Source organism: Rhinolophus hipposideros (genome assembly GCF_964194185.1).
Source record: "Rhinolophus hipposideros genome assembly, chromosome: 18".
Classification (NCBI taxonomy): Eukaryota; Metazoa; Chordata; class Mammalia; order Chiroptera; family Rhinolophidae; genus Rhinolophus; species Rhinolophus hipposideros.
Genome location: NC_138064.1, coordinates 32964376 through 32977261, shown reverse-complemented (window position 1 = coordinate 32977261; position 12886 = coordinate 32964376). Strand labels below are relative to the sequence as shown.

Sequence of the window (12886 nt, the reverse complement as noted above, 5' to 3'; positions counted from 1 at the left end):
GTTGAAAAAGATATGCATTCTCAGTCAATAATATATATCACTGTTCTTAAAAATTCTTCATCTATCCCTGACATGGGAATTTCTCACTGGTCATCTTTCACATCAGGATTCTGGTTAAAGCCGTTGTTGTTAGATGTCTTCTCCTCTCATCCACATCTGACTAGCTTTCTGTCTCTTTAGCTACCAGGGCATTTATCATATGTGATATCATATCATATTTTACATATTACAAATATTTATTACTTAAATATGCAGCACAGTTTATGCAGATGTGGTTATCGCAGTTCTCATTCTCGAATGTATACAAGGACCTCCCCTTTCACACACCATGATAGCAAATAATTCCATTACCGTAATTCTCCAAATCAAATGCCAATTCTCAATTTAAGAGAAAGTTTGTTGCTCTATAATCAACTATCTTGAACTACTACCAGGTTAAAAAAATAAAGAAACAAAAATAAAAAAAAATAAAAACAATAACCCCATTCTTCCATTCCATTAAGTTTAAATAATAGCTAAAGAAAACAGTGGTGCAAATCAAGATGCCTGAATTATGTTACCTGTGACTTATACTTCTGTGTTAAGCATTGCCTTCTCTTCATTGTTCTTTTTAAAGCAAATATATTTCTGTTAGAGTATATCATTAAATAATTAAGATGTAGTGAGTTACTTCATTATAATTTTTCCCAGTATGAATTAAAATCTAAAGAGTATAGACAAAAGATAAACCATAGTGTAGTCTTCTTCAAACACCCCAAAGATTATTGCCTGTCATTACTTTTTTAATTCTGGCCCATAGTTTCAATTACACTTATACTCTATTACTATTTAATTGTCCCCTTGAGCTTCAATCCATGATGATAACCCTATTGGTTGTACCTTTATTTGTATTTTTAATTAAAGAAATAGTTTCAGCCATTCTGGTTATTATGGTGTCTTATGGTAGTTTTAGTTTGCATTTTCTGAATGCCTAATTGGAGTGCCTATTTATATTTATTGGTCAATTGGATATCTCCTTTGTCAAGTATCTGTTCAAGCATTTTGCTTTTTATGTTAATTCTGTTCTGTTGGTCTGTTTATGTATCCTTATGTCAGTACCACACTATCGTAACTTTATCATAAGCCTTTACCTATTTTAGTGTATGTCCGTCAACATTGTTCTTTAAGATACTCTTGACTGTTCTTAGCCCTTTGAATTTCCACATAAATTTTAGAAGCAGTTTGTCAGATTCTATGAATAAATAAATAAATTAAAAGGCTGCTGATTAGAATTTCACATTCTAGGAGATGATTTTGGTGAGTACTGATATCGTAACTATATTGAAGGTTTTAGTCTGTTTGAACAATATATACAGTCATATATTTAAGTCATCTTTATTTTAGCTCAATTTTATATTACATGTTTTTTATTAGATTTTTTCCCAGGTATTTGGTTTTTTCGAAATGGGATTCTAAAAAAATTTTGTTGTCTAATTCCTTTTTCTTAATATATAGAAATTAATTTTTTTTGAAATTTTACTTTTTATCTATATTATATATTTTATGTTTAAAACTTGCTATCAATTTTTAATTCTTAAGTTCTTAGTTTTAGCTACAGATATTCTTTTGTATTTTCTACTTACACAATCCTGTTGCTGCTAGTGATGGCTCCTATTTCTTCCTAATTCATTTCCTTTTATTTTTTTTGCCTTATTGTATTTACTGCTCATACTATAGATCTATAAACTTATTATTTATTCAGCCAGCATGTATTTACTTAGCATTTAGTTTGTCTCTTTTAAAGACAGAAACATCTAACTCTCTGTTTTATTTAACAGTGAACTGAATTCAAAGCTGCAAGATACTTTAGAACAAATTGAGGTAAGAAGGATTACAGCACAAGTTAAATGGCTTTTCATTTTTAGAGGTTTTAAATAGTGTAGATGCACTATATGTTTTGACTCCTTACTATCAGTGTTTCCAGATCACTACTTTGTTATTTTTCATTTGGAATATCTGTTCATCTTCAAGTTAATATTAACCTGCTGGTAAACTCAGTAATACTTTCAGAATTATGAGACTTGAAATCAGTATTTGAAAATATCACCATGTCCAGAAAGATGCCCAAACTTTTAGTCATAAGTATGTCCTCATGCCAAAATACTTGCATGTATTGAATATTTTGATTATCAACTACTACTCATTTTTAGTTTAGTGAATTAATTTATTTAAGAATAATTATTGGCTGATGAAAACCCTCCTAAATTCCTAACCTCATATTAATATTTCATACAAAAGTAGAAATTGGAAAGGAAAAGATATGTCATTGTGAGCATGAAGCCTTGCTTTTCTTCCTACATTTACTCAGAGTTCATCTCTTTCCTTAGCAATCTTTGCAAAGTAGGGTATTCATGTTAATAAATTTAATAAGAATTATTTGTTTTTTTAAATATTTTGTTATTGTTTTTTGATAACAGTATTTATAAAAGTTGCAGCTGGACTTTCAAATGACCTTTTGTGAAAGTAGTTTTTGATCATAAATGTAATTACTTACTAGTTGTAAGAATGACAATTTATTTGACAAACACAAAGATAACTACTTTGAAAATCCTTTAAGTAAACAATCACTTGAATATTTTAATGAGGACTTGCTTTTGAAAACCTAGTGTTTCTTCACTCTTAATATACAATATTTTCTGTACTTATGTAGAAAAATCCTTATTTTAAAATGAAATCATTGAAATGGAAATCCGATGCCTGACCACTGTACTGTACACCTGAAGCTGAAGTTGAACAATAATGAATGTCTACCATAATTACATATATGTGTATATATGTGTATATATATATATGTATATATATATGTATATATATATAGTTACAAGAAGTACAGCATTAGGAACAGAGACAGTAGAAATGTAATGGCTCTGTGCGATGTCAGAGGGATAATGGATGGGGAAATGGGGGTTGTCACTTTGAGAGGGATATAAATGATAAATGTCTAACTATTAACATCGTTTTGTGCACCTGAAACTAATTTAAAAAAATGAACAATAAAAAAGGAAAAAAAAAATTGTTGCATTGAGATATAAAAGTACATACCTCTAAGGTCAATGTAATTTTGTTGAGAATGACTTTTCAGTGATTAAAGAAGGATTGTTTTATTATTTTTTAATAGTCCTACAATTTCAATTCAAATAATTGTAAGATTTTAGTAGGCGTCTGAGGAAACATAGAGTGAAGTAAAAATAAAAGAAATTCTTTAGGAAGTATTATACTTATTTTGTGTCCCTTGAAACACTAGGCATGGGTTTTTAGAAACATTAATGACATCTCAGTAAGCTTCTTTATAGTTGGTATTCAATGAGAATTATTTATATTTTTATTTTTTTATTTATTGCAAATGTATTTAAATTTGTTCTTGACTATTAAATTTGGTGTGATAGTAAGTGTGTTTAGATATTAATTAAAAGTGAGAGATTAGTCTTAATATTTTCTTTTCATTTTGAAACATAATTCTTTAACTGCATCTTGTCTCCTGTTTTAAACACATAGGAACAGTTGGATGTAGCTCTTTCTAAAATCTGCAAGAATTTTGACATTAACCATTATACCAAGGTTCAACAAGCTTATCGACTTCTTGGAAAAACACAGGTTAGTTTTGAAAGGACATTTACTTTTTTTTGAAATCAGGAATCTGTTGATCTTTATGATTGCTTAAGTCTGAATATTACTAATGTAGTGTCCTTAAAGTTTCATTTAACAAAATAAAATTTTAAACTGTGATAGTTGTTCACATAGGCTCAGAATGTATGTAAGTGGGATTAAAACATTACAGAAGTTTGTTTTGAACTATGAAATGTTTGTCAGGTTTTCCCACCATTTTGTGTAGGTTTTAAAACAAGTATGTATATGGTAAAATAGTTCAATGGGTGAGGATGTGTAGTGTCTTTTACGTCAGCTTTTGGTTCTGAACGAGAACTTCTGAGTTTGGAGCTTCATGGGTCTTGGATGGTCCAGCATGACTCCCTCAGAGTGCTATATAAACTTTTGTGCATTGTGTACTACATTTGTAAAACAGGTAAATTGGCATTTATCAGGTTTTTCAAAGGGTTCTGTTATCCCCAGAATGTCCTCCCACAATGCATGGCTTTACCTACTCTGACTGCTGAAGAGCTTCTTTGAAACATGGGCCGTGGTTTGAAAAGTACCTTCTGTGTATACAGGATTACACACATATCTTTGGAATATCTAGACATTATAGATATGTTTTCATCCCTTAGATGGTCTCCTGTCTTAGAAATTTAAGACTTTACAAAACCATTTATACTCTATTTATATTTTAAGACTTTAGCAAACCATTTAAACTACTAACATTTTAAAATCTGAATATTAAGATATTTGGTTGTTTATTGTACTTTATTAATTTTCATGTCTTAAGCTCTACCTAGAAAAAAATTCAAGAAGGAAGACACTCAGTAATTTTGAGGGACATGTTGGAAGACCTTTGAAAATATGATTTTAACTTCTAATTTTCCTCATTAGAGGAATTCTTTCACTCATTAAATATGTATTGGTACCTACTGTGTGCGTTGCTCCAGGCACCTGGATATAGGGCCTCACATGTCTTACCTTTTAGTGAGGAAGACAAAAGTTAAAGAAAGAAAGAAATATGATGTCAGGTGATAACAAGTGCTGTGGAGAAATATATATATATATACATACATACATACATACATACATACATACATACATACATACATATATCTGGGTAAGTGTCTAGAATGATGTAAAGTACTGATTTATATAGGATAGTCAAGAAAGGCTGCTCTGAAAAGGTGACCGTTGAGAAGCATCCTGAACAGTGTAAGGGAATGATGGCAGAGGGAATCCAAAGGTGTGATTATGCGTGACATGTCTCAGAAAGAACAGAATGGGTACCAATCCTAAGTGCAGAGCAACAGAACAGCGTTCAGAATTCAGATTTATTTTTAGTAATGTGATGTTTTGGTTATTTGAAGGGTTATTTGTAAATAATCAACATTACAATTTTAATTCTGTGATCTTTGTATTGTAGCTATAATCATAAAGGCTTTTCCCTATGTTTTTTAAATCTGTTGAAATTTATTTATTTTAATAACACGAAATTATATTTTCTTCCCATAGACAGCAATGGATCAACTTCATATGCACTTTACTCAAGCCATTCATAATACCGTGTTTCAAGTTGTTCTTGGTTATGTGGAACTCTGTGCAGGAAATACAGATACAAAATTCCAAAAGCTGCAATATAAAGATCTCTGTACAGTATGTATTAACTTAATTGCTGTTTATATGTCTCTCTTAGTTTTTAAATTCACTTTCCATTTTCCTCATCACCTATTTTTTGAAGATGCTACTAAATTTGAAACAAATACGTTTTCCAAAAGTTCTTTTTCTCCCATATTATTCTTTTTCTCATAGAGAAACTGGGAAGATTTGGTCACACTCATGGTAAAGGTTGATAAGGTGGTACCGATTTGTGGAGTGCAATTGTTTATAAATGGTCTCTTTACCCTTTCATAACAAAATAAAATTTTGTTTTATTAAGAGCCTTCTCTCTCAGGCTCTTAATTCTCTTCTATGATTGCATCTAAGATGCTTCTAAGGAATCATCTTTGCCAGTTTCTCATACACACTTTGACTCAGTCTTTTTGGGTGAATAAATGCTGTTTCAGTCTGCATCTGTTACCAATTTTTCTTTTTCATTCTTAAAGAAACCTAGGTCTATATGTAATATAACCCACAGGTAAGAAGTTAACTTCGTAGGGCTCTGTTTTAGAATTGGTGTTACTGATGGACTGATGTAGAGTGTGAGGAAAAGAGAATGAACATCTAGGAGAATGGTGGTGTCATTTGCTTTTACAAGGAAGACTGGTCTGTAGTAGAAATTCGTGAATTCTGTTTGATAACTATTAACATTTAAGTAGACTTGTTGAAGAGGCAGTTGAATGAAAAAAGAACCTCTGGAGACAGAGTTGAAGTTACAGATTTGGTAGTCATCAGTGTCTAATTATGCTTAAATCATGATACTAAATACCGCGTTTCTCTGAAAATGAGACCTAGCCAGATCATCAGCTCTAACGCGTCTTTTGGAGCAAAAATTAATATAAGACCTAGGTCTTATATAAGACCTGGGCCTTATATTATATTAAAATAATACCGGGTCTTTTATTAATTTTTGCTCCAAAAGATGCATTAGAGCTGATGGTCTGGCTAGGTCTTATTTTTGGGGAAACACGGTAGGAAGACTGGGGAAATGGGTATAGATAAAGAAGACCTGAAGGTCCTCGGCCTGTGACCTTCAGGGACTGGGTGGGGGAGAAGGGACCCGGAGAAGAGTTTGAGAAACAGCAGCTAGCCAAGTAGGAGGTAAAGTAAGAGATGGTGTCACAACAGCCCTGCAGAAGGATGTATTGCAAGAAGAATCGACTGTAAATCTATCTCAGATGCTTCTGTGAGTCTGAATAAGGTGATATCACAGAATTGATACTTGATTTGACAATATGGATGTCATTGTTGACCTTGGTCTCTAATTCTAGCTCAAGATTTTTCTCTGTCTCTCACTGGAGACTTACATGAGTTTTCTCTAATGTCAACTTAGAAAGTAACAGTTCTAGGAAGTAGATACCTATTCTCTACTGTAATTATGTCCAAAAATTCATGTGAAATTAAGCTCATCTTCCTTCTTCAGCGAGTTTAGTGGTCAAAAGTTCAGGTTATGTCCTTTGGGAACTAGAGAAATATCCTTACTTGAGCTACAACAAATATTCCAGAAGGATATTATTATATGTGATAGATTAAGGATTAAGTTAATAATGACAGTGAATAGTTGTTAATATAGCTAAAAAATGTCTTTTTAAAATCACTTCATAAATCATGAGGACAGTTTCACAAATTTTATTATTATTAAGTGTGATATAGTTGCATAGTTACATTTTTAAATACCTACTTTTAAGTGCGGCCATCACTTAATGAATTTCAATGATTTTGAAGTGTGTTATTTTATTATTTTATTAAGTTGATAGTATGTATTTTTCCCCAACATTTTATTATAAAAAAGCTTCAAACATACAGAAAACATAGAGAAAAGCTGAAAAATTTACAAATAAACACTCATATAACTACCACCTATATTCTACCATTGACATTTTATTAGACTTTGTAATATATACATATCATTTCTCTATCCATCCATTATACATTTAAAAAAATTTTTTATTGGGGTGACATTGGTTAGTAAAATTACATAGGTTTCAAGTATACAATTCTGTAATACATCATCTATATATCACATTGTGTGTCCACCACCCAGAGTTAGTTCTCCTACCATCACCATATGTTTAACTCCTTTTTCCCGCTTCTACCACCCGCTTCTCCTTTAACCCTCTGGTAACCACTAAACTGTTGTCTATGTCTATGATTTTTTTGTTTGTCTTGTTTGTTTGTTGCTTTCAGTTTTATATCCCACATATGAGTGGAGTCGTATGGTTCTCGACTTTTTCTATCTGACTTATTTCACTTAACTAGATAATCTCAAGATCCTATATTTTTAAATATCCAAACAATCAATTTTATTTTTGATTCTGTTAGTGTTGTTGCTACTAATAGATGATTTAAATAATAAAGCAATTATCAAGTGAGTGATTTTTCTGTTAAAGCAAAAAATAACTTTTAATAATTAAAACAAACATTTTAAACAAATCAGACTTTTGTCCTTCAGTCTTGACTTTGTTTAAACCTGGTGTGTGTGTTTTAGTTTGTGTGTAGTGTATTTCGTTATCATTAAACTTTTATATACTTTTAAGTCAAAGACATAGTTGTGCTCATTCTTCTTGAGAAAGTCCTCTGTGCATTTATAAATATAAATTGTACTTCGTGTATACATTTTTATAAAGAAAAATTTGTGGTTAAGGTGTTTCACTTTTTAAAATTAAAACTTACTGTAAAATTACCTTTTGACATATCTGTGTATATTTAAATTATATAATAAAGGGCTTATCTTTCTTGATTTCAACTTGAGTAAATGCTTGTTAAAATTACTCCCAAGAAATATGTGTGATTATTATATCTTGAGAAATATAAAATTACTCAAATATGTGTGATATAGTAGGTGAGGTGTGTGTATATATGTGTGTATATATATATATAAATTATATATATTATATATTCATATATATTGTACATAACATATATAATTAAGGAATTAAATGATTCATTGGTGCACTAGAACCTAGTCATAGAAAACACTCCCCCCAACACACATACACACACACACACACACACACACACTCACTCACACACTCAGAAGAGCAAGTGCATATATTATTTTTCCTCTAACACAGTTGTACAATTCTGGTTTATATTCAAGCTTTGAAGTAGTTTTAATTGGAAGTGGTGAGAATAGTAGCAAATATTAACAATGGCTTCATGGAGGAATTTCTTTTGAGGAAAGGATTTAACAGAATTCGGTATAGCAGTTTCTTTGAAAGAACAGACTTAGAGGAGATGAATAATGAGGTGAAGAATGTGATGCATTTTAAGGTGGTACATTTTCTTCGGCCCAATCTCGGTAAAAATGTAAGGAAGTTCAGAAATTGCCCCCGGACTCTTGTAAGTATTTAAGTCAGTGCTGCTACGGGCAGACAGGGATGTGGGCATCTGTTTGAAACCTAATTAAGTTTTACATATTTTGTAATATTGAGTCATATTTGATATATTTAAACTGAGTAAGATGAAGAAGAAATTATTTCACATCAGATTTATTTAGTTAGTTTGATGAAAATATGTGAACTTTTAGTAACTGAGTTCTATACTCATACACGAAGGTGGTCATCTCAGGAGAGGAAAAATGGAGAGAACCCTTAGAAGTTTAATAAATAAACTGACAAAAGGAAATTTAAATATGTTTTCAAGAATCTGGAATGGCACAACTCATGCAAGGGAGATAATTCATGAAAGAGCCTTGTATTAAAATGTAAGGGCCTTAATTTTTCAGTATGTGGCAATTGGGAATCATTCTCACCCTGATTAGAAGTAACTGATAGTAATTATTGAGGGTGTACTAGTGTGAGAGTGTATATGGCAGTGGAATGTCAGGTAAGAAAGAAGCAACAGAGCACTCAGGAAATAAGTGTAAGGTGTTGACTGGCAGGTTTTGGAAGTGAAAAGAAAGATCCCAGACATTTAGACAGTTGGTTTTCTCTGTCCAGTAGCAGTATTTTTAAGGAAGTTTTTAATTATAGAGTTTAAAAATAACGTGAAAAACTGAAATAAATGAAATGTTACACTGATCAGAATTGAGAGAGGGATGGAGTTCTTGTAAACAGGGAACAATTGTGTTTCCTTTAAATAGAAAGAGATTGGAAATGAAAAGAGACGATAATCTGCTTGCTCTTATTCCATAGTATTATTTTAAATCATTTGCAGATGGCAGTCTAATAGTAACTGGGCTAGAATGAAATGGAACTTATTTTTCATATCTTTTTACGAAGAAATCTGGGGCAAAATTAGTGTTCTGTTTTTACTTACTCTGGTAAAGAGAGAACTTCAAAGTTCTTATGGCCAGCAATATCCTGTCCTGTTAGGAATTTCTGCCATTTCTGTCCTGTCACATTGTTCTGAGTTTAAAAGTTTAATTGGCTTTGAGCTTTCTGCAATATCGTGCAATTGAATGCACTTATTTTTCTTTCTTTAGTTAATAGTGTTTTCTAAGTGATTTAATTAAAAGAGTTTTTCTTTTTATAGTTTATCTTTCAGTCTGATTTCCCTTTTTCTTGAATATGTTGGCTTATATAGTTTTCAGATCAGTAATATAGGTTCTTTTTAAAAATGTGTACATTATTTTGAAGCACAAAGAAATGACTGATAGTAGCAAAATTTTCAAATGAGAATTAAACCACATTCATTTCTGGGAAGGGACAATGTAAAGAGGCATGGTTGTCATTTTATTTACTTTAAACATTTAGTCTTGTTTGTGATTATTTTTACATTTTTAAGTACCTTACATGTTTACACCAGTTTTTGCAGAGATTTAAAGATACTAAGTAGTGGTTTTGTAGAGAAACCCTTTGTAGGTTATTTGAAAGTTTATGAAGTATTCATTGATTTAAAAAAAAAATTTATTTTTGGCAGCCTGGTAGGTTTCCCTGGGGGGCTTATTTCAAGATGTTTATTAGAATGTTATTGATTAATTTTATGATAGCATAGCTGGTTAAGCTGGCTGAAGTATTCTGTGCCATTTTTCAGTTGTTCATTTCCAAAATATCATAAGTTTTGAATTATTTTTGAAATGAACTTGATAATGTAGTAATACTTTGGGGGGGGAATGTAGTGTTTTTCTTAGAAAAAACTTTCCGAAATCATTTCAATATTTGTTTTCTTAGAGTCTAGCACCTTGCAGGTGTTAAGTAAATGTTTCTTGAGTAAATTGTACTGTCCTCCTTTTCTCTAACTGGTGTGATGGATGATGACACATTTCAAGTCTGATTAAGGTTGGGAAAGAAAACCAACATGGAACACCTTCTCTGTGCCATGAACTTTTACAGGTTCTTTATATGCATACACCTTAGAAAGTCAGACTAAAGGCTAGTCATTCTTATACATAATATCTTCTGGTATTGAATCATAATTTAATGTTAGTTTTTTGAGGGTCAATAAATACCTTTTAGTAAGATCTCTGTTGAAGATATATTTTATTTTGATGTTCATATAGAAACCTAAAGACAAATTTCTGTCTTGAGTCAAAAATATGTTTCTGTTTCTAAATTCTCAGCATACTTCCTGTTATGAAGAATTAATATAGTTTTTCTTATCAAATAGTGTGAGAGTATAGACTCTCTTTAGTATAGATGATAAGCTGCCAGGAAGTTCAGAGCTAAATTTAATGTTCATGTGTTTTAACCATCTTGTTTTGGGTTCTCTATAGAATTAACTGCCTCTTTGTCCTTTTTCTGTTTTCCGACTTCTTAAACTAATCTGTTATTTATGTTTGTACATCACTCAGTCTTTAGATAGAAAATAGATTATGTAAGCAGTTGCTCAAATTAAGCAATCTTAAAGTACACATATTTTAAATTATATAGCTAAAACATTAAATGTAGGAAAATACAGATAAGCAAAAATAATTGGTATTTCTGCATGCAAAGCTAGTTCATTTAATGTATGTATAAGCAAATAGCCTTTAAAAACAGGATTATGCCATATACAGTTTTATAACATTTTTCTCATTTGCTATGTTATAAGCAGTTTTCCATTTCAATAAATATGCTATCCACATAATTTTTAATGACTTGACAATATTTCAGTGAGAGATCCCATGGATTAACCAATTTTCCATTCTTAGATATTTATGTTATTTCCAGCTTTTGTCATTATGAACAAAACTGTAGTAAGTATTCTTAAAGCTAAATCTTTGCACACATTTTTAAACTACCTCTTTAGGATAAATGACAAGAAAATAAAATTGCAAAAGACTTTGCATTTTTAAAGTTTTTGGTTCATTTTTCCAAAATTACCTTCTAGAAATAGTCTCAGTTTACAGTCCTCATCAGCAGTGTCTGCTTTTATCCTTTCCCTGTATACGTGCATGCTGATTGTTTTGTATTTTATTAGCTTGATTATCAGATACTACAAGAGAGCATATCAAGAATAATTTGTTTTGGATTTCTCCGGGTAGATGCCTAGGAGTGGAATTACTGGATCATAGGGTAGTTCTATCTTCAGATTCCTGAGATACCTCCATACTGTTTTCCATAGTGGCTGCACTAATCTGCAGTCCCACCAACAGTGCACTAGCGTTCCCTTTTCTCCACATCCGCGCCAGCATTTGTTGTTTGTTGATTTATTGATAATAGCCATTTTGACTGGGGTGAGGTGGTATCTCATTGTGGTTTTTATTTGCATTTCTCTGAGGGTTAGTGAGGTTGAGCATTTCTTCATATGTCTTCTTGCCTTCTGTATGTCCTTTTTAGAAAAATGTCTCCTCAAGTCCTCTGCCCATTTTTTAATTGGGTTGTTTGTTTTTTTGGAGTTGAGTTGAGGTCGATGACTGGATTAAGAAGCTGTGGGACATTTATACAATGGACTATTACGCAGCCAAAAAGAAAAAAGAAATCTTATCATTTGCAACAACATGAATGGATCTAGAGAACATTATGTTAAGTGAAATAAGTCAGAAAGAGAAAGACAAGTACCATATGATCTCACTTATATGCAGAATCTAAAGAAAAAAATATGTGTATGAACTAATCAGAAACAGTTTTGGGGACACAAAAAACCGAGAGTTGTTAGATGGGCGGGGGGGAGGGGGTTGGGGATGGGGGGAAGGGTGAAGGGATTGGGGGGCGGCTGGTGACCACAGGATGGCCTCAGGGTTTTTTGAGAATTACTTTGGGGAACTTATTCAATAGTGTTTGGGGATTTTGTTGGGTGTCCGATGGACATGTGTCCTGTTTGGGAGACCACCTCAGGGATGCTGTGGATGCCTGGTCATGGCATTGTACACCAGAGACTGGACATTAATGATTGCCAACTATAATTTTATGTGTATAATGTGATGGCTCGGTGTGAGGTCGGAGTGGTGGTGGATGGGGGGAGGGGGGTTCACGGTGTGAGGGATGTAAAAAATAAAATAAAATAAAATAAAACTAAAAAAAAAAAGAATAATTTGTTTATCATTCAGGCATAATTAGGATGTGAACGAAATTAAACTGGGACATTTCATTAATTGTTGAGGTTAGTTTGGTTGATTTGGTTGGATAGGTGAGTGGATGTTTCTTTTCCCACTGGAAGCTACAAATTTGAACATTTGGTCAAAGACAGACACCTTTTCAGTTAGAGGAATGATATTATTTACTTGAGTGTTTTA

At 31.9% G+C, this 12886-nt stretch overlaps 1 protein-coding gene across 1 annotated transcript in view; it reads left to right on the top strand.

The window, feature by feature from the left end:
• VPS50 (VPS50 subunit of EARP/GARPII complex) overlaps positions 1-12886 on the top strand; it is a 137481-nt gene that overhangs the window by 54401 nt on the left and 70194 nt on the right. Inside the window, exons 10-12 of the mRNA XM_081079868.1 lie at positions 1818-1860; positions 3535-3633; positions 5146-5286. Coding sequence (XP_080935994.1) covers positions 1818-1860; positions 3535-3633; positions 5146-5286 — 283 coding nt within the window. The remainder of the gene's footprint in view (positions 1-1817; positions 1861-3534; positions 3634-5145; positions 5287-12886) is intronic.